General features: G+C 41.7%; 1 protein-coding gene across 4 annotated transcripts; it reads left to right on the top strand.

Moving 5' to 3' along the window:
* On the top strand, nucleotides 1-27,879 carry cltcl1 (clathrin, heavy chain-like 1). Of its 4 annotated transcripts, XM_041042194.1 has the most exons (33): nucleotides 1-380; nucleotides 7,310-7,517; nucleotides 9,241-9,509; nucleotides 10,297-10,458; nucleotides 10,764-10,877; nucleotides 10,968-11,141; nucleotides 11,369-11,566; nucleotides 11,979-12,179; nucleotides 12,294-12,446; nucleotides 12,670-12,792; nucleotides 13,291-13,428; nucleotides 13,524-13,688; nucleotides 13,883-14,063; nucleotides 14,214-14,377; nucleotides 14,474-14,599; nucleotides 14,713-14,855; nucleotides 15,801-16,035; nucleotides 16,130-16,252; nucleotides 16,356-16,501; nucleotides 16,590-16,773; nucleotides 17,090-17,282; nucleotides 17,371-17,528; nucleotides 17,616-17,780; nucleotides 18,390-18,665; nucleotides 19,398-19,547; nucleotides 19,632-19,763; nucleotides 19,870-19,980; nucleotides 20,164-20,334; nucleotides 20,588-20,809; nucleotides 21,209-21,235; nucleotides 25,379-25,454; nucleotides 26,040-26,140; nucleotides 26,174-27,879. In XM_041042194.1, exons 1-33 carry the CDS (start codon nucleotides 339-341, stop codon nucleotides 26,225-26,227), a joined length of 5,085 nt encoding a protein of 1,694 aa, XP_040898128.1. In that variant the 5' UTR covers nucleotides 1-338; the 3' UTR covers nucleotides 26,228-27,879. The 4 variants fall into 4 exon arrangements, with proteins under 4 accessions (XP_040898128.1, XP_040898126.1, XP_040898125.1 ...); XM_041042192.1 differs by having other exon boundaries at nucleotides 21,209-21,229; nucleotides 26,040-27,879; XM_041042191.1 differs by having other exon boundaries at nucleotides 2-380; nucleotides 26,040-27,879.
* Nucleotides 27,880-27,973: the final 94 nt, after the last annotated feature.

Below are 27,973 nucleotides of genomic sequence, written 5' to 3'. Positions count from 1 at the left end.
TCAGCACGGATTTTTAGGACAGCCCCGTATCCTTACAAGGCTCGAGGAGGAACCGCATATGAGCACGGGGATCGGTAGTAGTTGAAGTGGACTAGTTTTCTTAGCGGAGGTGCGGAGTTTTTTGATTCAGGACTGGTGTAGGGGGGCTACTGAATGGGAGCAGTCACTGGATTCGTGTGATATCAACGCAAGCCACCCAGACTACCTACTACTGCCCATCATATTTGACTTTTGGGGACGTTTAGGGCACATACAGAACAAGACCACCTCTATTCCTCCTACTGTCCCCTTCCCCTTTCCTTTCTCACGGATTCTTCAGGCAGACAAATCCTCCAGAAATGGCTCAGATACTGCCGATACGATTTCAGGAACATCTGCAGGTAAGCAGACTCGGAAAAGCCCTAAAATTAATTTGAGCACATTTCTTTTTGCGCAGCTCCTCGCCCATGAAAGGTCCGCAAACACACGGCACATGTCGCATTTAAATGGAATCTGAAATAGGGCTGCAGGGTGGTGCTCAATATAGCCACAGGCCTAGTTTTCTCCTGCCGAGCAGATGATGACTTGTAAAAATTGAGATCAGTACACAGCTCCAATGCGGACCGGTGTGTGTGTGTGTGTGTGTGAGAGAGAGAGATACGCCGCAGTTTTCCCCCCCCTTCAAGTGGAAAAACGCCGCTGTCATTTTCAATCCGCGCCGATGCAAACTGCGGTGTTTTGACACTTTTTGTTGCAGACAACTGAGCTCAGCTGTTCCGTGGGTACATGTAACTGAGACCTGAATGGCACTTGCTCTCAAAGCTTTGTGGCTACCATGTTGTTGTCATGTCCTGCAGCAACACATTCTCACTTTGTAACCTTCAACAACAACAACAGCAGCAACAGCAACACCGATCAGTGTGTCTGTGTCCGGTTTCTGCGCTGAACGGGGCGTAACTGGCTGAAAATCATATACTGATAATGCGATGATAACGTTTTTAGACAGTATCCTTCTTAGGGTCGGCGTGTGTGAAGAAGCAGAAGCGTTTATTTTGCGCCCTCTCAATTACAACAGTTAAATAAGTTCAGAAAACTGCATCACTCAACTGTAATGCATCCTGTGAGACCAGAGGGAAAAAAAAACACATTATTTGAGCAAAAGCTAGATACTGCAATAAGCAGAACTTCACATGAAATCTAGTTTCATCTTACAGTATCAATATTATATTGATTTCATGTGTCTCCTAGCTCTGCTTGTTGGTATTTCCATGCCAGGGGAGCATCTGTGCAGGATCAACGTGAAAGAGTAGCATAGGCCCTGTAGTGGTTGGCAGTCTCTTGGTGGGAAAAATACAATACAAAATGCCCTTTTACAGTTTGGGACCAAAAAAAAAAAAAAAAAAAAGAAAACAAGCAGCCACTTATTTGGTTGTCTGTGAAGGAACTATTTCCACTATGCCCCCCTCCCCCCCCCTTTTTTTTCCTTTGGTTTGGACTTTGATAATCGTTGTCCCATAGCAGCCCCAGTGCTTGGTGTCTTGCAGCCAAAAGAGAAACTTTGTGACGCACCCCTCCGCCTCCCCTGGTCTGTAGCCTGTTGTTATGGTAACAGCAGGCAGTGAAATGGCCTTTCACTAGAAAAAAAAAAAAAGCACAGATCCCCCACCCCCCTCTCTCTCTCTCTGCTCCCTTCCTCTGGCCAGTAGCCCCACTTTCCTCAGCCAAAGATCCTTTATCCACCAAAAAAAAAAAAACGTGCTGGGCAGGAGAGCTTGCAGGCCACCAGGCTCCTCTCCTCAGTGCCAGGACTGGTACACTGTTTCTCACTGATGGAGGGCAGTACAGTACCTGGTAATGTCTGGGTTATTAGTTGGGATAGCTCTCAGCAGTGCATGCCTTTTCCCTTATACATCTCCTAAGAAAATCTTGCCTTGAGACAGTGATAAGCAGCAGACTACTTTACGTTCCACCTCTACCGTGAAATCCCAGCTCTGCCCCAGTCGTATCCCCCTGTGAATCTAGGTGGCTCCAGCAGAGTAAAAAATGCTTGGAATTTGCAAACCCAGGACTTTGGGCCTCAAGTTGTTTAGCTTTTTTTTTTTTTTACCTTGGCCTGGTATTTACAGCTCAGTGTCTGCAGTCTGGTCCTGGGTTCAGGAGTGTTACATGGGCCTAGCTTCACAATGAGGTACCAGCCTGTTGAACCAGCTGGTGCATGAGATAAAGAGCAAACCAAATGCTCCAAGTATCTTGGTTAATCAACACGAAACAGTCCTTTAACGCTACTCTGGTGTTTACTGTGGACGTGGAGGTTGAAGCCTGGATCTCAGAGCCAATAATTTAGCTGTGACAGATTCGATAGTATTCATTTTCTCACTCCACACCAGTAGCTATGGATTGCTTGTCATTAACTGTGTGGTAAGGTCTCTCTATATCATTATTCTTTGTCGTCCTTTCTTGTTTGCTGTAGTGTGATTTATGATTCAAGGTCCAGGCTTTTGTGTCATAGCATGTCATTAATTGGCCGAATGGATCATTGCCCCAGTAGGATTTGTGGAGCCGAGTGTTGGCTACATCACTGCGGCCTCCAAACTGTGGTTAAGTTCAGTGGATTGTGTTGGTGGGAAGATGAAGGAAGACAAGCACAGAGAATGGTTTGTTGAATTATGAACGTGCTAAAGTGAGAGTCATTTTCAGCTTATGTGGCTGTGCTGCTGGCTGTCAGTGTGGCGGCCTACGCACTGTAGCAGCTTGTGCAAGTGCAAAAATGTCCTGCAGCTCCGAAGCGCCTGACCATTGTCCTGTCGAGTTGAGTTAAGAGAGTCCGACCTGCTGCTCTGCGGCTGTTTACAGCATCCTGTAATGATGAAATGGTGCCACCACGTCAAACCAACAGATGTGATAGACGGATGAGGTAGGCAGGCCCCATTTAAGTCCAGCAAATCACATCAGGATAGGAAGCAGGATGACAGAACAGTCTAACACAAGTCTCACAGAACACATCTGTGACCTGCAGCAGTGGCTGGTTTGGACGAGCATGAGCGTCTGTGTCCAGTCACAAACACTCAATAATGAATGCATTGACAGAGCAGTCATTCACACATACAGTACGCACATTGTGTCTTTCTGAAACTTTAAATGAGTCACCAACTGTTAAACCTGCTGTAAACAAAGATTATTGTTTGCCAGTAAAAAATGTCAGAAAATAGTGACAAATGTCCGTCAAAATTTCCCAGAGCTCCTGGTGACACCTTGAGTTATTCGTTTTATCTGACCAACGGTCCAAAGGTATTCAGTTTACTGTCATATATGGCAAACAAAGGCATTTTAATGTTTTCATGATCACGCATAAGATATACCTCCTAACGTATAGGCTGTGTATCTGTGTCGTCATTTTTAATTGTGATTGTGCAATTTCATTAAAAAACCCAAAACCCTCAGCCGCTAATGCAACGTGTCAGTGCCACAGCAATGCGTCCACCCAGTCTATGACTCACCAAATACCGTCAACGCTGTATCATCACTGAAGTTCAACTGCCTTTGCCATTGTGATATTAATTCTGTTTTAGTGATCTCAGCCGGTGAAGTCTTTGTGTGTGAAGATACATTACTAGAGGCAGTTTATGGGTCACCAGGGACAGAAGGTTGTAGTTGAAGTGTGATTTTAGTCTGGAATGTTCTACTAAGAAGGAGTGCTGGGGATGGGGGGGGGGGGGGGGGGGTTGTCTTCTGGTGAGTCAGTCACCCCACCCTGAACTGTAAACTGCCAAAGGCCTGTGTTACTGGAACTGCACTCTATAGGCCTCGCTCTCATCCTTCACTCTTCCTTCCTTCCTTATCACTCTGGCTTCTCTGCTTCGCTAACACACCACCATCTCTTCGTTTTTACCAAGATGCTGGACAGTGTCTTGAGCTCCTCCTTTCACTCCCACCCTTATCTTCTCCCTCGCTATCTTTATTGTATTTTCCCTCCCCTCACCTCCCAGAGATACTTTTGGCAGTCTTGAGGAGATGCAACATATGGCTCCAATCCTCCCTCAGGTCTTCTCTGTGTCCTTTTCAAGAGGCCTTTATCTTGTACGTCTCCATAGCTTAACAGAAACCAACGGTACATTGAGTAGTGGCTGAGAGATACGATTGAAATCATGATCACAGTACAGATAAGGATGTTTTCTAATATTCACATCTATCTTGGTATGGATAATTTATGCAAAATCCCATATTAGAGAACTAAAATGGAACTTATTATTTTCATTATTAATTATTCTGCCAGTTATTTTCTTGCTTAATCATTTGGTTTATAAAAAGTCAGAAAGAAGTGAAGAAGGCCCATCACAGTTTCCCAGAGCACGAGGTAAAGTCTTCCACTCATTTATTTTGTTAGATCAATAGTTCAAAACCCAAACGTATTCAGTTTCAGTTATAGTAAAACTGAGAGAAAAGCAGTTCTTCACATTTGAGAAGCTGGAAGCAGAGTGTTTTTGCGATTAGTTAATTATCAAAATAATGGCTGATTAGTTTTCTGTCAAGCGATCAATCATTTCAGTTTTAAACTGATGTTCAAAGAAATTAATTATGTTCCACTGTTATTCAGTACATGAAAATAAAGTCAGTATGTGTTTAACAAACTAATAAAGAACAGATATTTTTTTCATTTAAGCTTGTTTTGATTTAATGTGGGCTGCGGAAGTTGGAGAATAAACTAAAATCACGCCGTTGCGGTATGCTTCAGTTTCAAGTTGAGGGACAAAGATATAAAAGTTTCATCAATTGCTGCTGAAAATAGGTTAACGAGAGTCCATCCATTTCTACCGCTTAATCTGTCAGGGTTGGGGGGAGCTGGAGCCTATCCCAGCTGACTATGGGCCAGAGGCGGGGTACACCCTGGACTGGTCGCAGGGCTGACACACAAGGACAGACAACCACACACACACACACACTCACACCTACGGGCAATTTAGAGTAGCCAATTAAGCTAACCCGTGCATGTTTTTGTGACTGTGGGAGGAAGCCGGAGTACCCAGAGAGAACCCACGCAGGCACAGGGAGAACATGCAAACTCTGCACAGAAGAGGCCAGACCGGGGTTCGAACCTGGAACCTTCTTGCTGTGAGGCGATAGTGCTTAGGTTAACGAGAGTCATAAAAGCAAAATCATGAGCCTAAGCAGGCTGAAAAGCATCTGCAGAGCTTGGAGGAACTGCAGAGGTGGGTGAGTCCTCTGTGGGTTTGTCAGTGACAGTGACTCCTCTCGCTTACTCAGTGATTTGATTTGAAATGCCAAACGTTTGACATTTCCATCCTCTCCAAATGTAAGAATCTGATGCTTTTCTTCAACATATATGATCAGAAACTGAATATTTATGGATTTTGGACTGTCAGCCGAACAAGCAATTTGAATACATTACCTCTGGCTATGGGAAATTATTGCTGGCATTTTCCACCATTTTATAGACACAATGATTAATCGTTAAATCAAGAAAGTAATCAGTCCACTGCCGACTGCTGACTCTTACATCCTTCCTGTTTTGCAGATGACATGATTTAAATGGCTCAGCAGTCGTGATTTGTTGTCCTGCTCTACCAGCCAACTTCGAGATAGTACAGTCCTTGTGATGAGCGTAAGGATTCCTTTCCCCTTGCCTCAGACTGCATAATGCAGTCAGGTCAGTCATCAGAGGGAGACTGCATCAGAGGCAGACTGCGTGTTCGGTCTGCCCTCTTAGTTCACAGTTAGTTTGACAGTGCGCACAGTAATTCCTCTGTTCGGCAGCCGATAACCTGGGTGAAGAGTTTCGTGTTTGTTAGTTCTGCTAAGATTTGACGCAGCAGAAACTGACACCAGCTTGATCTTTGTGTTTTGTTACATCTCGGGACTTCTTCCCATTAGCAAAGTAAATATACCGAATAATGAATAGGATTCGCTGATGGTGCTTCATTAAAAGAATTATAATTTATGTTTGGTTTCTATTGGGGATTTTCTTTAGCGTTTTCTTGGACTGGTTTAGGTTGAAGAATCTCGTGTTAAACTTTTTTTACAGTTGGCTGCTCACACAGATGATTCAATGCAGTGTCAGGGTTTAATCACAAGCTTTGCTGAAGTAAAGTATAATTGAGATGTGATGATGGTTACTAATGGCATTGCAAGTATAACATAGTTCTGAAAATGCTTGAGTGTAAAATAAAGCTCTGTTTTGTTAACATCCTGTTGTCTGCTGTGTGCCCATGCTTGTTCCCTGGCTCCATGTCCCACCAGACCTCCTGTCTGGACGACAACCTTTAAGAACATGCCTGGAAAATTGGAGCAGACCTGCTGCTATTTTAATCGAAATACTCTTTTGGTCAAGTGCTTGCTGCTTTTTTCCCCCTGCAAGGCAAATGCCAGCTGCTTGAATATATGTTTTCCCACTGCATTTTTTTTTGTTGTGATAGAGACATAACTCCTTTAAAAGTATTAAAACTCTGGAAAGTTGGAGTATTCCACTTATAGCTGAGTTTCACTTTAGGTCCAAATGTAGGAAACTGTCGGCACACTGCAATGGAGAAGTCTTCTATGTTTTTATTCCTTTAACATGTTTTGGGTTGAACACCATTAAAACTATGACATAGCTCATCCATTCCAGGAGTTATTAAGCACTCTGCTTATAACATATTTAGAAACAGTTTTAAACCTGACTCTGAATGATGATAATGTGTGTAATCATTTGTCATTTGTCCTTTTTATAGAAGCCTACAGTCATGAGCTGGTTAGCTAACACAAAGACTGGAATCGGGGTAAACAGCTACCCTGGGGGAACATGTAATGCCTGTAGATTATTATTCATTTTCTGTACAAATTAAACTAATTAGATATAATGTATTGCATGGTGAGCTTTAGAAGTGCTGTTGGGTGGATTTTGTTACCTGACAGAACCAGGTTTCCTCCTGCCCCCAGTCTTTTTGTTAAGCTAAGCTAATCACCTGCTGACTGCAGCTTCACATTTACCGTGCACACAGGAGAGTGATATTCATCTTCTCACTTAACTGTAAAAACTGCTTGTTGTCAAAAATGTTTGAATATGATTACAGCTGTCTTAGACTGTGTTGTCAATCATTTATGCATCAGTTACTATGATATTGTTGTAACCACTGACAAATACATTAGTAAACACTGAGAAACTGCACTTATCTGCTTACAGCTAGATTATAGTCTAGATTGTAGTCTAGATTATAGTTATAAACAAGTCATTAAACATTACACTACTTCAAAATGCTAAACAGGGTTAAAGTTACCTGTTTAGGGTAAAGATTCTCATTGTTACTGATTAAAAAAAATTTACTAATATTTCCAGTTGCAGAACATGGGCGTGAACCCAGCCAACATTGGGTTCAGCTATCTGACCATGGAGTCGGACAAGTTCATCTGCATCAGAGAGAAGGTGGGTGAGCAGAACCAGGTGGTGATCGTGGACATGTCCGACCCCACCAATCCAATCAGGAGACCAATCTCCGCTGACAGTGCCATCATGAACCCTGCCAGCAAGGTCATCGCCCTGAAAGGTAAGAATATGTATGGCGAGACATACAGCAACTCATTCAGGCAGCCACACCACTGGCTATTAGAAGAAGAATATTGTGTTGTGATTAAAAAAAAACAAAAAACGTTCTCTGCTATTATTATTGGCTTTATGCCAAGTGCTGAGGTTATTATTGTTGTTTCAATTCCCAGAATAAAGTCTGCATAGCATTCACTCTGTTTATTTGTCTCTAGTTTTAACAGATTTTGCTATATACAAGTATTTCCATGGGAATGCCACGGTCATGCAACATCTAATACCCTGTCAGTGCTTTAAATATGTAGAGAGCACTCAGTTCTATTGCCTGAACGTACTAAATTGGTTGTGCAAATTGATTTTCTTCCACTGAATCTATCCCTTGGAGCGCAAACACAAATGCTGATCAGGATGATTTGCCTATAATGCTTCTCTCTCTCCCTCCTCCCCACCCCTGTGAGGATAATATGCCCCTGTTTGCCCTTTCCCTGTGGTCCATCTTTGTCTTCTCATTCTTACCTGATTGACACTTTGCTTTTTCTCCCTTGCTTTCTGTCATTTCTCAGACGGTGAGTTGCTTTCTGTCTGTCTACCCGTCTGGCACTCTGTTGTGATGATACAGTAGCTATGTCTCTCTCATAAAAGCTTCCCACATACCCCTCTCAAGTATGTGAAGTAATTTTGACCGCTAATCAATCAAAGGACAGACAACTGTTTAGAAATGACTGCTGTTGCTAGTAAATTACATCAGCATCACACCCCTACTCTAACCTAACCTCCAGGTACACACAGTATCCTCTTTTTATGAGAACTATACATGTGTTAGCATGACTTGTTGTATGCTGGTAGAGTGTATGTGTGGTATGCATTATCAGATATTATACAACGAAAAGAGCTTGGGCACTGTGTGTGTCTTTGCACGCCTGTGTGAGCGTGTGCCAGCAGCCACATCAACGTTCCGATCTTTCCCTGCTGCATTTAAGGGATCCCATTAATGTTCCATTATAGCTGTGTGTGCTGGTTTGAACACAGCACACACAGCTCCAGTATTCACCTGAATCATGCATTTCCTCACCTGTTTGTTTCTGTGTAACTTGTTGTAGCTATGTTCAGATTTAGTCAGTAGGTCATTATAACCTTCTTAAAACTGCCATCTGCTTTCTGTAGCCAGAGGTCAGTTGCAACCAGGACGTTTCTCTGTACACGTTTCTGCTGTGTACAGAGTATTGCTTCCTTACCCATATTGAGGTGGTGGGAGAAGTTTCAGGCACACATAACACAAAATAACTATATGGCTTGATGCCACAAGATATAGGAGAGTTTATACAATTTGGGTAAACTGAATGGGCTGGGTGATGAAAATTCACAGGTTTAACGGTGGCCATTGGGAGTGTAGTTTGGCACAGGGGGCACTACAAGAAAAACCATTAGGGCTGTGGATATGTATATTTTTTAAAATGCAAACAACAAACAAAACAGTCTCTCATCTCAAATATCGACAAGTTCATTTACATGTCTGTTGAGATGAAAAAATAGAGAGGTATTCATAAACCAGCGTTAAACAAGATATCATTAGTTTACTATCATTGAGACAAATGTGTGAAATTATCATTATTTTAATTTGAGGTTGTATCACTCACCTCAGCTCTCTCTTCCTTGCATTAACCTCTGGGCTCAGTTATCCACTGTCTGTCTCACTTCTCTCCTGGTGTTTCTTTACCTCCCCTCAGCTGCCAAGACGCTGCAGATCTTCAACATTGAGATGAAGAGTAAGATGAAGGCTCACACCATGACAGAGGAGGTCATGTTCTGGAAGTGGATATCGGTAAACACTGTTGCCTTGGTGACGGATACCGCAGTCTATCACTGGAGCATGGAGGGGGATTCCCAACCAGCCAAAGTATTCGATCGGCACGCCAGTCTGGCAGGATGTCAGATCATTAACTATAGAACTGACGAGCAACAGAAGTGGCTACTGCTGATAGGGATCTCGGCACAGGTATGAACACACACATGAACATGTTTACTTACTAATTTTTACAGAAAATTATCTTTAAGAGGAATTATCATGATTTATCACCCTGTGTATGATCCCTTATCTGCATGCTCATGAGACAAAAAGTCCTTGCACAGTCTCTTTCCATTTTCCCCCTCTCTTCACACTAACCCTGCATTTTCACACCCAAAAATAGAGCACTTTCCAGAGTGGATAAATGCGGAATTGCTAGCCTCACATTATAATGTGTATGTGGAAAACAAAACATTTTGGAAAATGACAAATTAAGGCTGTTCAGAGGCTGTGTGGCAGAAGCCAACTTTCTGTCACATCTAACTTTTTCTGTGAACACACACTGTATATGTCAGTGTAGCCTGTCACACAGGGAAGGTGTATGTATCTTAATTTTGTCCATTTTATTTTGGGCCCATAAAATAGTGATTTCAGCAGCATCTCAGTGCAGCAGGGCAGGACTTACTGTTCACCTGATTAAAGAGTAGCATTTAAGGCAATGATCTAATCAGTTGTATGTCTGTTGAGTTGTTTGAGAGCAGATACAGAAAGAAATATGTGTAATAAAATACCTTGAGTGTTAGTTAGCCTAAATTAAAGCATAGCGTGAGTGATGAAGGTAAGGGAAAGAATAGACTATCAGAGTGGAGCTATATTCATGAACTTATTTGAACCTAGAATCCTCTTTGATCTTTAACCTTTTGATTGATATGGTGGTGTTACTGACCTAATAGATCAATCATTTCTTTTACTCTTGTTTTCTCTCTTTGTCCTGCAGCAAAATCGCGTGGTTGGGGCGATGCAGCTGTATTCTGTTGACAGGAAAGTGTCCCAGCCCATCGAGGGCCATGCTGCTGCCTTTGGGGAGTTCAAAGTGGAGGGAAATGCCAAACCCTCCACCCTTTTCTGCTTTGCTGTGCGCTCACAGGCTGGAGGAAAGGTGAGGGCCCCTGGATTGTACACAAGGATTTCACTCATGATGCTATCACAATGTATTTTGTCTAGTCTCTGAACTAAGACCTTTGAATTGCACAAAAGACAGTGTTTTAGTTAAGATCACAGGAAAAGCAACCTTTATACTCCATTTTTTTGGTCACCACAACAGCCCTTACATGGTGACATCAAGAAAGTCAGAGTTTATTAATGTATATGCACTCATCTCTGCTGCCATTCATGCTCATATTTGATTTATTGTTTTTGTTTGCCTGCTGTGGTCATTTCTTTATGTGGCCTCTTCATCTCCAGCTGCACATCATTGAAGTTGGACAGCCAGCTGCAGGAAACCAGCCATTTGCTAAGAAAGCAGTGGATGTGTTCTTCCCTCCAGAGGCCCAGACAGACTTTCCTGTAGCTATGCAGGTAAGGAAAGACCCCTGCGACTCATGAGCTTTAGATCACCTAAGGGTGCCTGTTGAGCACTTAAATTCTCTCTCTGACATTTCTCCTCAGATTGGTAATAAGCATGGTGTAATATATTTGATCACCAAATACGGTTACATTCACCTGTACGACCTGGAGTCTGGAGTGTGTATCTACATGAACCGAATCAGTGCAGAGACCATCTTTGTCACTGCCCCCCATGAAGCCACCTCGGGAATTATTGGGGTCAACAAGAAGGGACAGGTGAGAAACTGGCTGTAAAGGGGCAATAACTAATTACTTTATTTACAGGCATTTTATTACAACATTAATTACAGGTCTGCATTTGGTGTTAAATGTAAATGTTTAAATGTTATTCTGGCCTCACAGAACATGTTTTGGTGATAATGTATATCGTAATGTACGTGTTTCATTTCATGGCTGCTTTACCTATGCAGTATCTATATGATTATATATTCTTTTCTTTCTAGGTCTTGTCAGTGTGTGTTGAAGAGGAAAACATCGTCAACTATGCCACTAACGTCCTGCAGAACCCTGATCTAGCCTTGAGGATGGCTGTGAGGTCAAACCTTGCTGGGGCTGAGGAGCTTTTTGCCAGGAAGTTCAACACTTTGTTTGCCCAGGGAAGTTATTCAGAGGCTGCAAAGGTTGCTGCATCAGCACCCAAGGTAAGCCTGTATCTGGTGCTACATTGTAGTTTTTGCATATCCTGATACGAACCAGGTGCATTGGCAAAAAGTCAAAAAATAATTCTAGGGAAAGGCACCTGCACACATTTTTACATTTGTATTTACTGTCAGTGATTAATTGTAGAATATTTTTCTGCTGATGATTTAAAAACTATACCAGTTACACCCACTGCACTTCAGTGGTGTAACAAATTAAACACAAAAAGTACAAACGGATGTAGTATATAATCATTGTGTATCATCATGCTGACACACTGCAACTGATATGAAATTTTACTTCAAATGGAATTTGAATGGAATTTAATGGAATTACTCTTTCATTTTTTCTGCTCCTTTGTTTTTATCCTTTACCCATAATTCCTCCATTCTTCACCATCTTTCCTCCCCTCAGGGTATCCTGCGGACGGCAGAGACCATCCGCAAGTTTCAGAGTGTCCCTGCTCAGCCGGGTCAGGCCTCTCCGCTGTTGCAGTACTTTGGTATTCTACTGGACCAGGGCCAACTAAACAAGTTTGAGTCTCTGGAGCTGTGCAGGCCCGTCCTGCAGCAGGGCCGCAAGCAACTACTGGAGAAATGGCTGAAGGAGGACAAGGTAGGGCTGGAGGATTAGAAAAACAAGGCAGCTTTCATAAGCCATATAAAAAAAAGTCATATGCACAATTATTATAACTCACAGTTGGTAATTGTGATTATGTATGTGCTCCAGCTGGAGTGCTCAGAGGAGCTGGGAGACCTGGTGAAGGCCTCTGACCCCACACTCGCTCTTAGTGTGTACCTCAGAGCTAACGTCCCCAACAAGGTCATCCAGTGCTTCGCTGAGACTGGCCAGTTCCAGAAGATAGTGCTGTACGCTAAAAAGGTAATCAGGGAACTTGCCTCCCTTTACCATTCCCTTATTTAATTATGCATGGAAAACTGATACATATTTATTCATTTCATGTATTATGATAATACAATACAGTACTATTTGGTCAGAGGAAGAATATCTTAAAAGTAGTACACACATCAGGAGTCTATGAATTTCTTTGTATAAATTCACTATTACTGAATTGAGAAATTTCTATCCAACTGTACTTTTATAGGTGGGCTACACCCCAGATTGGGTGTTTTTACTGAGAAATGTGATGCGGGTCAATCCAGACCAGGGGCTGCAGTTTGCTCAGATGCTGGTCCAGGATGAGGAGCCTCTGGCCAACATCAACCAGGTAATGCACACACCAACATTACCACCTCTTTCACTAGAGACATGCAATATTGCTTTTACTCATGCCCTCCACACCTTTATCCTCACACATGCACGCAAACACACAAAGAGCCCAGTGTGGGAGCCTCCATCTGTGTTATTCCAGATGTGCCAGCAATGCCAGGAATTCATTGAGTCAGTGAACCCCCCCCCTCCTCCTCGTAAAGCCACATCATCGCTCTGCTCAGGCCAAGTCTCAGATAGAGAATTTGATGACTTGATGCTTCTCTAAGTTAAGACCCTTGCCTCTTTTCAGTTGTGGCCTCCACAGATGTTGTTAAATATGAAAAGCAGAAACATCTGGCTACCGGGCCTGTGATGGTTGATAGTGTGTGACTCTAATCTTACTTTGCATGCTAACTCAAATTATGGCTCACAGATGGTAGGAAATAAAAAAATCAATTTTCCTAACTGCATTCTTTCTTTCTATTTTTCTTTTTTTCTTCTTGCCCTACGGTAGATTGTAGATGTTTTCATGGAGGGCAGCCTGATCCAGCAGTGCACCTCCTTCTTATTGGATGCTTTAAAGAACAACCGCCCAGCCGAAGGACACTTGCAGACACGTCTGCTTGAGATGAACCTCATCCATGCCCCCCAGGTGAAAATCAGACTTACTCTCTGGATTACAAAAAACTTCCCCTTGGATAATATCAAACAAGACCTGTGTGCTCATGTGTGTATGAACTTTTTTAGGTAGCAGATGCAATCCTGGGGAACCAGATGTTCACACACTATGACCGTGCCCACGTTGCTCAGCTGTGTGAGAAGGCAGGTCTGCTGCAGAGAGCTCTTGAACACTACACCGACCTGTATGATATCAAACGAGCCGTGGTGCACACACATCTGCTCAACCCTGAGGTACTGTATGCTTGTAAAAGTGCGGTCAAGCTTGTGAATACCACTCTTTTGGGAGCAGCCACTTTTCAGTCTTTTTTTTTTTTGATGATGTGTGAAAATGCCTGAACCCATTTCTTTTTTTCCTGCTCCTTGCTCAGCTTGTTGTCTCACGTTCTACCCCATCTTTTTTTCTCTTATTCTGACTCTGCTTTTAGTGGCTGGTGAACTTCTTTGGCTCTTTATCGGTAGAAGACTCCTTGGAGTGTTTAAGGGCCATGCTATCGGCTAACATCAGACAGAACCTGCAACTGTGTGTCCAGGTAGCATCTAAGTATCATGAGCAGCTGGGAACTCAGGCATTGGTGGAGCTCTTTGAATCCTTCAAGAGCTATGAGGGTAGGTGTCAAACATGGGCAGGGGTGATATGCAGACCTGGGTCATGTTGGATTAAAGCATTTTCATTCATTTTGTGCAGCTTTTAAGTGGTACTAAATGTAGCTGACTGTTGTTGCTGTGCTGTTTCTCCCTCTGCCTTCTCCATTCAAGGGTTGTTTTACTTCCTTGGGTCGATTGTGAATTTCAGCCAGGAGCCTGATGTCCACTTCAAGTACATCCAGGCTGCCTGTAAGACAGGCCAGATCAAAGAAGTGGAGAGAATCTGTAGAGAGAGCAACTGTTACGACCCAGAGAGGGTTAAAAACTTCCTCAAGGTAAAATGACCTTATGGCAACAATTTTCTAATATACTGTATTATCCATTTCATACAATTTAATCACAAATGAACCTCATGTTTCTTCTCTTTGCAGGAGGCCAAGCTAACAGACCAGCTTCCTCTTATCATTGTGTGTGATCGCTTTGACTTCGTCCATGATCTGGTGCTTTACCTCTACCGCAACAATCTGCAGAAATACATTGAAATCTACGTACAGAAGGTAAGAGCGAGCATACTGCTGAGACTTTAGACATAACCGGCCATTGCCTAATCCAAGCCTCTCTAAGTTACATGTTGCCATTTTTATTAGGAATTTGTTGCACTTGCTTTCAGGTGAACCCCAGTCGTTTACCAGTGGTGATAGGCGGGCTGTTGGATGTAGACTGTGCTGAGGATGTCATTAAGAACCTGATCATGGTGGTCAGAGGGCAGTTTTCCACTGATGAGCTGGTGGAGGAGGTAGAGAAAAGAAACAGGTAAGGCCAGACATCTTGCATCGTTGTTTGTGTGTCTCACTGCACCCAACAGCTGATTAATACTTATCTGGCAAAGTAACTTGCTACATGTTGCAAATCATTTGTGCCTCTTTAGGTACCTGACAGGTGTTTAATTGTACCTCTTGTTTTTGAGATTTTTTGTTGGCCTTTATTAAATAGCTGTCAATGAAGAGGCAGACAGGAAATGAAGGGAGAGAAAGGAGGGTATGATATGCAACAAACATTCCAGGCCAGATTTGACATATGGATAGTGCGGTTATGTGGCATGCCTTGTAGCCATTCGGCTCCGCATCGAACCTTTCTAAAAAATTAACTAGACATACCAGTTATATAGGCTACACTTACACTGCAAGACATGTTTGTGGTCTGCTTGAACCACATCCATAAATCAGAAGCAAACGTGACTGAAATATGCATATAAAAAAATATGAAGAAAAATACAGGCTCCTATGTTTGTTTCTTGCTCTGTGTACGATTGGCAGTTTATGCTTTTTTATGCTTTTGAGACTCTAAAGTAAATATTTTCATTTTAGCATGCAAGGTGCTTCCAATGTTGATTCTCTCTGGGCTTGGCAGGAACACAGTTTTCCCTCTGTACTTTTTGTGGATGCGTCAGTAATCCTAGACAGATTAGCTGTTTCTCAACTAATAAAGTTATTTCTAGGACAAATCCTCTTTGTTTCCATTCTTTATCAAAATATGTGAATGTTATAAAGTGTAAACAAAAGTTTGGATACAGCATGGATGAATAACACATGCACAACAGTGCCATCTAGTGTTTTGAAACGTCAACCTTGAACTACAATTCAGGCTTAAAACCAGATGGTTCATGGCACTGTAATGCATGTAACTTAAAATCCTCTTCTAAATGTTATTTAATGAAGCTGATACTTCAAAACACTGTGTTTTCCAACATCTGTGCAGGTTAAAGCTTCTATTGCCGTGGCTGGAGTCCCGTATCCATGAAGGTTGTGAGGAGCCAGCCACTCACAATGCCCTAGCTAAAATCTACATTGACAGCAACAACACACCTGAGCGCTTCCTGAAGGAGAATCCGTTCTACGACAGTGCTGTGGTCGGAAGATACTGTGAGAAGAGAGACCCTCACCTGGCCTGTGTGGCTTATGAGAGAGGACAGTGTGACCTGGAGCTCATCAAAGTGTGTAGATCCCATTATATAGCATGTAGATGATCATCGGTAAATGGTCTGGTAAATCTTTCTTCTTTAATCACTGTATATCATTTCTTCTCAGGTGTGCAATGAGAACTCATTATTCAAGAGTGAGGCTCGGTATCTGGTGAGACGGAAAGACCCAGAGCTTTGGGCCAACGTGTTAGAAGAAAACAACCCCTTCAGAAGGCAACTCATCGACCAGGTTAGGTTTTCTCGAACTCACCGTCTGAAATGATGCAGGCTGTGAATGAGTGTTATTTTTCTAAGTTTATATTTGTTTTTCTCCTTGTTTCATCTAATTTCAGGTGGTGCAGACAGCACTGTCAGAGACCCAGGACCCGGAGGAGGTGTCCGTCACAGTCAAGGCCTTCATGACTGCAGACTTGCCCAACGAGCTGATTGAACTGCTGGAGAAGATTGTACTTGATAACTCTGTCTTCAGTGAACACAGGTACAGCAGACTTATGGCTTGTTAGGCGTCATAATAATTTAACCACAATAGCTGTCACCTGTTTAATAATCCCTATGTATTTTCCCAGAAACCTCCAGAACCTTCTGATTTTGACAGCCATCAAGGCAGACCGCACTCGTGTGATGGAGTACATCAACAGGCTAGACAACTATGATGCTCCAGACATTGCTAATATCGCCATTAGCAATGAGCTCTTTGAAGAAGCGTTTGCAATTTTTAAGAAGTTTGATGTCAACACCTCGGCCATACAGGTGAAATAAACTGCTTGAGTATATATCTAGTATTACATGAATGTAAAGGGTTATGTTAATAAGTGTATTAGTTATATTTATGTTTTTTTCCAGTCCAGCATGTTTCATTTTGTTTTATTCTTTTTAGCACCTTTGCTAGTGCTGTGTATGAGTATTGAAAATCTGTGCTGGAAATTGCTGCTGCATGTTGTATCAGTGAATCTCTTAATTAGTGTTTAGTGAAATGATTAAACTCCCTTTTAGTAACTTTTATTCCTGATGAGTACCTATATGTCAGATCATATAATGAAACTCTCTCCTCTCCTCATTTCTGTAGGTGTTGATAGAGCACATAGGGAACTTAGATCGTGCCTATGAGTTTGCTGAGCGTTGTAATGAGCCTGCAGTGTGGAGCCAGTTAGCCAGAGCTCAACTGCAGAGAGACCTGGTCAAGGAGGCTATTGACTCATATATTAAAGCCGTTGACCCGTCAGCCTACATGGAGGTGGTCAATGCAGCCAGCAAGAACAGTAAGCCTTTGCTTTGCTCCATAACTCTTCTACACACCAGCAGTGATTGATCTGAGCTGGTCTCTAAGGTGTGGTTTGTATTTTGCAGATAACTGGGAAGACTTGGTTAAATTCCTTCAGATGGCTCGAAAGAAAGCGAGAGAGTCGTACGTGGAGACAGAGCTGATCTTTGCTTTAGCTAAGACGAATCGTCTGGCTGAGTTGGAAGAGTTTGTCAGTGGGCCCAACAATGCTCACATACAGCAGGTAAGGAAAACATCACATCTATATTGTTCTTTGCCTGGATTTTCAGCTGCCCATGCATCTGCTAATTTTCCTTTTCTCTTTCTCCAGGTGGGCGATAGATGTTATGAGGAGGGTATGTACGAAGCAGCCAAGCTCTTGTACAACAATGTGTCCAACTTTGCTCGCCTCGCATCGACACTAGTGCATCTTGGAGAGTACCAGGCAGCTGTGGACAGCGCCAGGAAAGCCAACAGCACACGGACATGGAAAGAGGTAAGAGGGACACAAACAGCCAGCTTTTACCAGACAATGGACAGTTTTATCATCTTTTATCACACTGACTAAAAAGCTGAAATGTGATACTTCATATTGAAATATAAATTAGTGCCAGATAATGTATTATGCAAACACATTTGAGCTAATCAGCATTTAAAAAAGACATTAGCATTCAAAAACAGCATACCACTTGAGTTTTATTATAGGTGCAGGGCATTTGCGGTTTCCTGTTATCACTGGTTTGTCATTTGTAAATGTTATTGATGTCAACATCCAAGTTGTAATTATGACTGGGAAATCCAAAATGGCCTCTCAATTATACCAAAAATGCCTGGAAAAGTAAACAAACATTTACCTAATGTCAGCTAAGATCTGTTGTTTAAGGTAATTAAATACAAATTTTAATCGGTATAGTGTTATATCAACCATGCATTGTCTTTTTAACCCTCACATGGACAAATCTGAGATCATAGAGCGGAGTCTAGGCACTGAAGCGCTGTTAGAGCCTCATGGGAATGACTGGTGAATAGGGACCTTTAAGTGGACCTTTTTTTATTGTTTTCCTTTGCTCTTGGTAACTTTCTTATCTTTCCCTCTGATCATCAGGTGTGTTTTGCATGTGTGGATGGCGAGGAATTTCGGCTGGCACAAATCTGTGGCCTTCACATAGTGATCCATGCGGACGAGCTGGAGGACCTGATCAGCTACTATCAGGATCGCGGGTACTTTGAGGAACTCATTGCTCTGCTGGAGGCTGCTTTGGGCTTGGAGCGGGCTCATATGGGCATGTTCACTGAGCTTGCCATCCTCTACTCTAAGTTCAAACCTCAGAAGATGAGGGAGCACCTGGAGCTGTTCTGGTCCAGAGTCAACATCCCAAAGGTAGAGTATGTCTGTGTGTGAGTGTGTTTCAAAACAATTCTGTCTATTGTAATAATTTAAAGAGTTCATCACAAACAAAGAGGCTGCTTATGCGCCATGAGCTCCTTTGATTTATTACTCAGCAAAGACTTCTGCTTCTCATCAGCACCTTAGAAGGAAAGTAATACTGTGCACAGAAAGTTCCTTGAGCTGTTTTTCTCTTTGGTGGCTGACACTGTGCTGAAATATTACTGTCTTGTGAGAATCACAGCTTCAAATTCTGCTGATTTCCATGTTAAGCTGGTAGTCTGCTATAGTCTGTTCTCCTCCTCAGCTCAAACATATCTCGTCTTGAGAGTTCCTAAAATCCTTGAAAGCTTTGCAGAGAAGTCCTCAAAAATATCTGTTACCCTGAAAATACTTGTTCTTTGCCAGTATTACCTTGCCTTAACACTCCATTCAGGAGTGTTAAAAAATTAATCATACTAACATCATTTATTGACCTAGCAAAGTCATGAGTTAAGAAAAAGAAGGTTTGGCAGCCTCTGATGTCTCCCCAGTCTTTTCTCCTTTTTTTTTTTTTTTTTAATTTTGTTGTTTTTACCCATTGATTAGTTTGAGCTAGGTGGGTCTTTTCCTGTCTCAGGGAAACAAAAGTTTTCTTTTTGTGATTAGGCCACATAACTAAATGACCTTGATAAAGAGGCCTGATGTTACAAGTCATGGTAAAGAGTCCTGTATTTTGTTCACCAGGTTCTTCGTGCAGCAGAGCAGTCTCACTTATGGGCAGAGCTGGTTTTTCTTTACGATAAGTACGAGGAGTACGACAACGCAGTCATCACAATGATGTCTCATCCAACAGATGCATGGAAAGAAGGGCTCTTCAAAGACATCATTGCTAAGGTAAATAGAGGTATTTGTGACCAAGCTGTTTATTTCCTTTTCAAACCTTTTTTTTCTTAACATTTGTTCTTCTTTTATCCTCAGGTTGCCAATGTGGAGTTGTACTATAAATCTCTTTCCTTTTACCTGGAATACAAACCCCTCCTACTGAACGACCTGCTGACTATTCTGTCTCCACGGTTGGACCACAGCCGGGCTGTCACCTTTTTCAGCAAGGTAACCAGCAGTGAGGTCAACTTTTACAAATGATGCCCTCTCTATCTACTTCACAGATTGTACATAGTGCCAAACAGTCATGTGTTAGTGTTTTTTTCTTGGCCAGGTGAACCAGCTGAAGTTGGTGAAGCCTTACCTGAGATCTGTCCAGAATCACAACAACAAGTCTGTCAACGAAGCTCTCAACAACCTGCTGACGGAGGAGGAGGATTACCAGGTCTCTCAGCCGTTCTGTTACTAGTGTTGATCAAAAGTAGAAAAAAAGAATGTAAACACTTGATATAATAGGACTTGAATTTCGCCAGTTCCTTATTGATGGTATAATTAAGTGATTCAGGAATTCCTTTTCTTGCTTCTTGGTCTATGATGTAAGATTTTCTATTGTGTGTGTTATCCACAGGGCCTGAGAGCATCTATCGATGCCTATGACAACTTTGATACCATTGGCCTGGCTCAGAGGTTAGAGAAACATGAACTGATTGAGTTTAGACGTATTGCTGCCTACCTGTACAAGGGCAACAACCGCTGGAGACAGAGTGTAGAGCTCTGCAAGAAGGACAAACTCTACAAGGTAAGAAAATCAACATAATCAAAAAAATTAAAGTATGTGTTCTTTACATTTGCCACTACCTCCAGGCCCCCATAGATGGCACTGTTTGTTTATACTTTAGATACAGTAGCTATATTTGGAGATAGGTACTTGAGCCACCAAGCATCAAGTGAAGATCAATAAAGTCATGTCAGTTGGCCATTTCTTCATAAAAGTGGTCTACTCAAACTTTTCTGTTTCCCATTTAAATATGCTGTACTTCTTTCGTTCTCAGGATGCCATGCTGTATGCTGCAGAGTCTAAGGATGCTGAGCTGGCAGAGACTCTGCTCCAGTGGTTCCTGGAGGAGGGCAGGAAGGAGTGCTTCGCTGCCTGCCTGTTCGCTTCCTATGACCTGCTGCACCCTGACGTGGTGCTGGAGTTGGCCTGGAGGCACAACATCATGGATTTTGCCATGCCGTACTTCATCCAAGTCATGAGAGAGTACCTCACAAAGGTCTGTACTTCACTGAAGAGCAATAAAGAGTTAATGTTTCTGCTGTAAGTCAAAAGTAGGTTTTATTAGGTTTTATTATTTTATATCTTTGAAATTCAAGAGTTTTTATTTGTACTAAAATTGGTTTATTTTTCTTAGATTGTTTAATTTTCTGTAGAAACCTGTCCTGACAAGTGAGGGGTGGACAATAGTCCATAGAGGTATTGAAAAACAGGTCATACTGACAGTTTTAGTAAACACAGATATGATGAGACGAGAAGGCAGAGAGAAAGATTTTCTAAAGACATGGTAGTTATGTATATTTACCTGTGAACTCCCTCTGGTCATCATGATTTCCTAAAATTTTGACCTGCGGACATTTGAGGTCACTTGAGGTCATGTCTTTGGGTTCTTTTCCAGGTTGATGAGTTTGCAGCGAAGGTGACGGTCTCTGGCCCTCTTTTTATTTCTCTTCTGTGTTCTGTCTGTTTGTTTTTGTTGTAACTTATCTCTTAGGTTTCTGATGTAGGAACCTAGCATGGACTTTAGACTGAGTACGGCCTAACTAGCTCTGGTCCTGGAGAACTGTGGTAGTGTGTGCAAGCTTTTGTTCCACTTCAGCACCAACACAACAACACATTTCTAATAAATCTTGAGTTTATCTTCAGGAAGCAGTTTCTAAGTGATTCCCCTTCTTGCCTCATTGCTGTGGGTAATGAATTTCCCTTTTCAAATAAAGGCTTTTGGCAGTCGAGCAGAAAGTATGACAAAAGGAAATGGACAGACAAGCACTGTTGTTTATTGATTTTCAGTGCAAACATAAAAATCAACACGCTAAATGTGGACATAGTGCATGGCACAGTGTAATCTGAGATAACATCTCTTTCAGGTGGCAGTGGAAATTTAAACTTAAAGCCTTGTGGCCTTGTGTTCTTTAAATCTCTGTAAAATTCATGTGCCACTGTAACGGTTTAAGAACCACTATGTTAACTGGAAAATGATGGAACTACAGGTAGCTGCTACTTTTGAGTTAACATGCAGCTGTTAAGAAAAATGTATACTGCTGATGTGAGATTAAAATCATTTAACTTGTACACTCGGTAGGTCATGATGTGTTTTCCATAGAGCCCTAACTTTTTGGCATTTCACAGTGAATGGTAGAACACGTTTTCATTGTTACTGCTTCCAGGAGATATAATGTGGTCTAAAGAAGAAGTCTTGGACCAGTGTAGAGCCCCTAACTGTAAAAGCTGTGTTGGTGGCTGGAGCAAAAGCCTGTACACTATCTTGTTCCTCAGGACCAGGATAAGCCTGTCCTGGCCTAACAGATACCTCTCACCTTCTAACTCCTCTCTCTTGGGGCTGCATCTGGTGTTAAGTGGCATTTTTTAAACTCTTGACAGTTTCAGTTGTTGCTGAGATTGATGTTATATTACAACATAGTACAAGCTTAGTGCTGCACGATTAATCTAATCGCGATGTCACGCTGTGCGATTACGTCCGCACAGCGTTCCTAACATTAGCTGCTCCGGTCCTCTATCTGTATCAGCGGCGACCATAAATCGGCAATTATGTCATAAGCCAGCGGCAATATATACTAATACATGCTAATTAGCGCAAACATACAGGTAAAATAGTAAGAAATTTACTTACCGAAAAAACTACAACACAGACTCCTTCGACGGTCGGTTAGTAAAGTCTACACTACAACGAGCCATATTGTCACAAAAACCTATCTGAACATTGGCAAACAAACACGGACACTGCAGCCCCTGTCAACCGCTGGAGGCCTCTGGATGTAGCCACCTAGCCCAGCGGATGCTTTAGCAAAGAGCTAACTGCCAGTGCCTGTCTATGGGACTGTCACTCAACGTAACCACGCCCTAATTTATGTAAGAATTTTAAGCCTAAATAACACTAAAACAGTTGTGGTACAAAAAAAATTACCCAGGCTGTCACTACCATGCTGTAAATATGTTTTTTAGACTGTAAAGTTGGCTATTTTAACATGGGGATCAATGGAGAATTGCTCACTTCTGGAGCCAGCCCCCAGCGGCAGCCGAGGAACTGCAGCTTTTTGAACGCGAAAGTGATCCTCACTGCTGAAACCTACAACTCCCGCTTGTGTAAAACCTGCAAAGCTAAAGTTGTTACATCCCGAGGTAATACGACCAATCTCTATCAACATTTGAGACAACACAGAGAAAAATTCGACGAGTGCATGCAAATAAAAGCCCAACCAAGTAACGTGAAAGATAAAACTGAAAACTGTCTGAGAGAATCACAACGTACAATCACGGAGTGTCACGCCACACGAAAGGACCTCAAAAAGACAGGGAAATTACAGACTCCATAACAAACTATTGTTTTGATTTATACAGTTAATATGGAGGGGTTTCAAAATATGATCCGCACGCTGGACAGGATATATTTCTAATAAAGCAATCGCAAATCGCAATATTGTCCACAATAATCGCAATCGCACATTTTCATCAAGTCGTGCAGCACTAGTACAAACAGTAATCTAAACAATAATATTTTCACCCGATTTATGCTTTCCAAAGACCATAAATGAATGTGGGTAGAGCAGAGCAAGCCACTCTAGACATGTTAGATGCATCCCCATGTTTCTAACTCCAGGTTAACAAGTTTTAGTTTAAAAATTTGGGGTGTTAGATCAATGCAGGGCTACAAACACTAACTTCAAAAGTGTTGGAGTCTCCTTTCCTTTGTCTCTGGGGAAATTATTTATTTCAGGTAGTTATTTTATTTTATAGATGCCAAATGCTTTGTTCTCTAAATCACTGGTCAAACTGGTAGGGATGGAATTTAGCAGCCTTTCAGGAAGTGGAATATCAACTCCTTTTTACTTCAGGGCAGTCGAACACATACCAAGAGACAGCAATAAGATCATACTGATATTGTTTTATGTACTAAAATCACACATATTTCTGTTATATGCATCTAGTATTTTACATATGCATTTCAGGAAACAATAATTCATTCATGCTCTATATAATATGTTGTAGTCATAGACAGGTGCTGTTTAACCTTTTCACTCTTTTGCCCAAATGTTTTTCCTCATTTCTTTACATTTTTGTTCAACAGAAATCCTAAAGTTTTTTAAACTACATTAACTGAGCTCAACCATTGTTTTAACTGATCTCCACTTACATCAGAAACCTTTTGCATTCAGCTGTCTCAATAATTGCAGCACAATGCCTGATTATTTCTTTGCACTTAGTGTCTAGCAAACACTCCAATCAGCTCACTGCACAAATACTGTATGCTTGGCAAGGATGAGCTTAACGTCTGAGCTTCTAATTTGTAGTTTGATTTTAGTCCAGCAGAATGAAATACACATGAAAATCTGCCAGGAGGGCCCGCTTACAGCCATGAATGGGATGCATGTGGAAGCTGTGATTGTCATTTATTGATATGAGACTGTTAACTTTGAATGGCTGGAATCGTAGCAACAGCATATAGGCATGTATAGCTTTTCCTTTACTTAATACACAGTGCAGTAGTTTTTTTTAACCTTGGATCTTACTATAATTCTACTTTTAAAGAGTCAGTTCACACAAATTGCAAAAAAGAAAACAATTTCCCACAGTGCTATCTAGCCATGATGTAGTTTTGTTGTTGTTAAGTTTTTGACATGTCTGCCACTGCCCTGCCCCATCACTGTCTATCAACTTTTATTTCTGGCACTGAGAACATTCAAAAATGACATTTTAGAAGCTCAGAAGCAGTGCCTTTCCAAACATAATGTCTTTGTTATCTTTTTATTTAAACATCAGACCTTGTTGTCAACCATTTTTCAACAAATGGAAACCGTTTTCTATTAAATGTAAAAAATGGTGACAACTATGGACAGAGAGATCTGTGAATTATTTGATGATGAACAAGGACATTGTATCTGGGACGAGACATTGCTTTTAAGATTTTTAACCTAATTTTTCAGTGCTTTGAGCAGCATCGAAGAAATGTCATGGTTAGATACTACTAATTTTGTTTTTGTGATTTGGGTGAACAAACCCTTTAACTGTTGACGTAACATTTGTACTGGAAGCTGTATTAGAAATTCTCACCAAACCTGCATGGCATCTTCTCTCAGACAACCTTAGCTGCACTGTGAACTACTGTGTGTAGTTTTCTCTTTCAGAAATGGTTATAATAAATCAGCTGAGTTAACTAGTCATTTGTATCAGCATTTATTTGTTTGATATGTAATTTAAAAAAATAGTGTCGTCTCAAAACTTAAAAGTTTTATATTGAGCATAAAATAAGAAACCATAGAAATAAAATTGGCTCATCACTGTTATCATTACATTGTAGGTATCCAGAGAAAATCTTTTATTTAGAGTGTTTTCTTTTTAATTGGCAACTGACAGTTTTATATCCAAATTACCAGGACACATTTGAAAAATCTTTGCCTGGATTTTAAGTTTAAACAGCCTGCAAGTCTGAGTACATGGAGTTACAAGGTTTCTGTAGGATACCTACAATGTATGAAATCATGCTTTCTGTTTCTGTACAGTGCGCGAGTGATCCACGTCTGATCTGTCCTCTTTTCTTTGTTGCCCTCAGGTGGACAAGCTGGAGGAGGCAGAAAGCCAAAGGAAAACTGAGGAGGAGGTGACAGAACCTCAGCCGATGGTGTTTGGTAGGTTTACAGGCAGCATGTGACCCTGCAGGACAGACAGTTGTGGCTCCTGAATAGGAGAAAATTGTCTCCTGCTGTTTGTATCTGCAGTATTTATTTGTCTGTGCCTAACAGTCCATTCTCTGAAACTATTTGTGTGCTAAACCTGGGTGAACAAATAGCTGTTGCTGTTGAAATCCACCATTAGCCAGATGTATACTTACTGGGTGAAGGTAATGTTATAGTTTACTGAAAATGTAACTACACATCTGCAAACAAACACATCTGTTTCCTTGTTCTAGTAATTCACATCACATTTTTAGCATATTGAATTAGTTATTGGGAAAATGCGCTCATATTGGTTTCATCAAATTTTATGATTTATCTTTCACACAAGTTTGAACAAAGTTCTTGTACAACATAAAGTCTTATTCACAGGTTTTTGGGATCAAAAACTGTAAAGAGTGTAAAGGTGCAAGGACATCAAGGTTTTAGTGAAATACAGAAGTGCTGTGCAACAGAAACAACATAGCCATCAGAGCTTAGTTGTAAAAAGTTCATTTTTATATAGCATGTAACCATGTGTTTGTTTGTTTGTATGATCAGGCCAGCAGCTGATGTTGACTGCATCTCCTGCTCCAGTGGCTCCCCAGCCAGCGTACCCAGGCTACGGCTACCCTGCCACCGCAGCGGGCTACCCTGCTCAGGCTGCCGCGGCCGCAGCTGGCTACCCTGCTCAGGCCACCGCCGCAGCTGGCTACCCAGCTGCTCCCGCATATGGCTTCAACATGTAGAGACCTTAACCCGCTTCTTCCACCCCGCTCCCCTCTCTGCCCTACACACACTCACACACCTTACACCTGAAACTCTCTGAACCGTGCTGCTCTGGGTCTGAGCTGGCCAACTGACGGCGCGGAGACCCCCAAAACTTAACTGGGCCTTCATTTCCCAATGAGACTCCACCCGAGTTCACTGAAACTGCAATAGAAACCCTTCATCTCTACTTTCTCCACACACACACTTCAGAAGGACTGCATCAAGGCTGTTGGACCCTCCCCTGCCCCTTCTCTTTTCCACTAGGACCTTACAACTGCATCACTGATCTACACAGCATGAAGTCACCTCTCAGCTCCTAGAGGAAGTAACATACCGAAGATAACATTAGTGACACCAAACCACTCTGTCCTGTTGCTGTTCCATGTAGACTTTACTAACCATAGAGCAGCTTTTTCCTTTGTTTTATTTTATTGTCCTATAGATTCAGCACTGATGAGGAAGAGACTTTATTACTGAGGAGTGGAGGGGGCATGTGTGTGTCTCCCCCTCCCTCCTAAAGCACTGCTACAGCCTTATATACTTAAAGGAGGTGGCAAAAAAAAACAGGCTCATTTGTTCATGTTTGATTTCACAACTGCCTCATGCTCTGATTAGAAGGACAGTTACTGTGCAATAGTTTTGTTCGTCTTTTCACAACAGGTACAAAGTGTTTGCTGTATATGGACTAAGAACACTTGTTTATGAGGTTACGGTACTGTCTGTGTATGTGTGTGTGTATGTGTGTGAGCATGTGGTGTAGCCTCTAAAGCCTTTGAGGGACACATCACCAAACCAAGAGACACTCAGTGAAATTTCCACTCCCTTGCAGCAGCAAACCTTTTGCTGGGTCAGAGCGGGTTGATCTCATCAGTTGACTTTTCAGACTCTGATACCAGACATCTGGCGTTTCAGGATGATTGTGACAAAAAGACAAACGAAAGAAAGTACAGAGGTGAAATAATAATAATAATAATAAAAAAGAAATGCTATATGCTGTAGTCTGTGCATGTGCTGCCAAACTATAATGCTGCAACCAGGAGCACAATTTTCATGTTACACTCAAGTATATCCAGTATTACTAATGTTGTGTCAAAAACTAAGTGATGTTCAATGAAACTCTCTCACCCGGCTAACAGAAAATGGTGATGAAGCTCCAACAGACTTAAGATGAAAACACAGGGGAACATTAGCTCACATCCTGGTGCCAGTTGTTTAAAAAAAATCATTATTGTACTGAAAACAGTGTATAATTTAAGATATATTGAAATACCTAACTAATCAAAGAAGTCAAATATTATGGAATACCGTATGTATTGTCTATAGTGTGTTGTTGTAGTCTTAAAAAGCATAATGATTTTTGTAAGAAAAGGACAAAATGCAAAAACAGCAGGTTAATAAATGGCAAAGTCTTGAGGTAAGGCTGCTAAAACAAACAAACAAAAAAGTGACAGTTTGGTTGATTGTGTACTTCCTGTGCTGTCCGACAGTCCCTGTATGATACACCGAGCTCTGTTCCACCGCGGTGTCGACTTTGGATTTGTCAAAGCGGAAAGCAAAAAACCTGAGCTGCACACGAAGCACTCCCTTTATCTGCACAAGTCATGCATTCAGAAAGAGGAATAAAGTTTACACACGGTGTTGTTTGTGCATTTTTATTCACAAAAGTAGGACGGTTTAAAAGCTCACTGGGTGTGTTCAGCCTCTGTTCACTGTGTCATTTGAGG

The sequence above is a fragment of the Toxotes jaculatrix genome, chromosome 7, assembly GCF_017976425.1.
Source record: "Toxotes jaculatrix isolate fToxJac2 chromosome 7, fToxJac2.pri, whole genome shotgun sequence".
Classification (NCBI taxonomy): Eukaryota; Metazoa; Chordata; class Actinopteri; family Toxotidae; genus Toxotes; species Toxotes jaculatrix.
The sequence above is the reverse complement of the archived record's forward strand: the minus strand, read 5'-3'. Positions and strand labels throughout refer to the sequence as shown.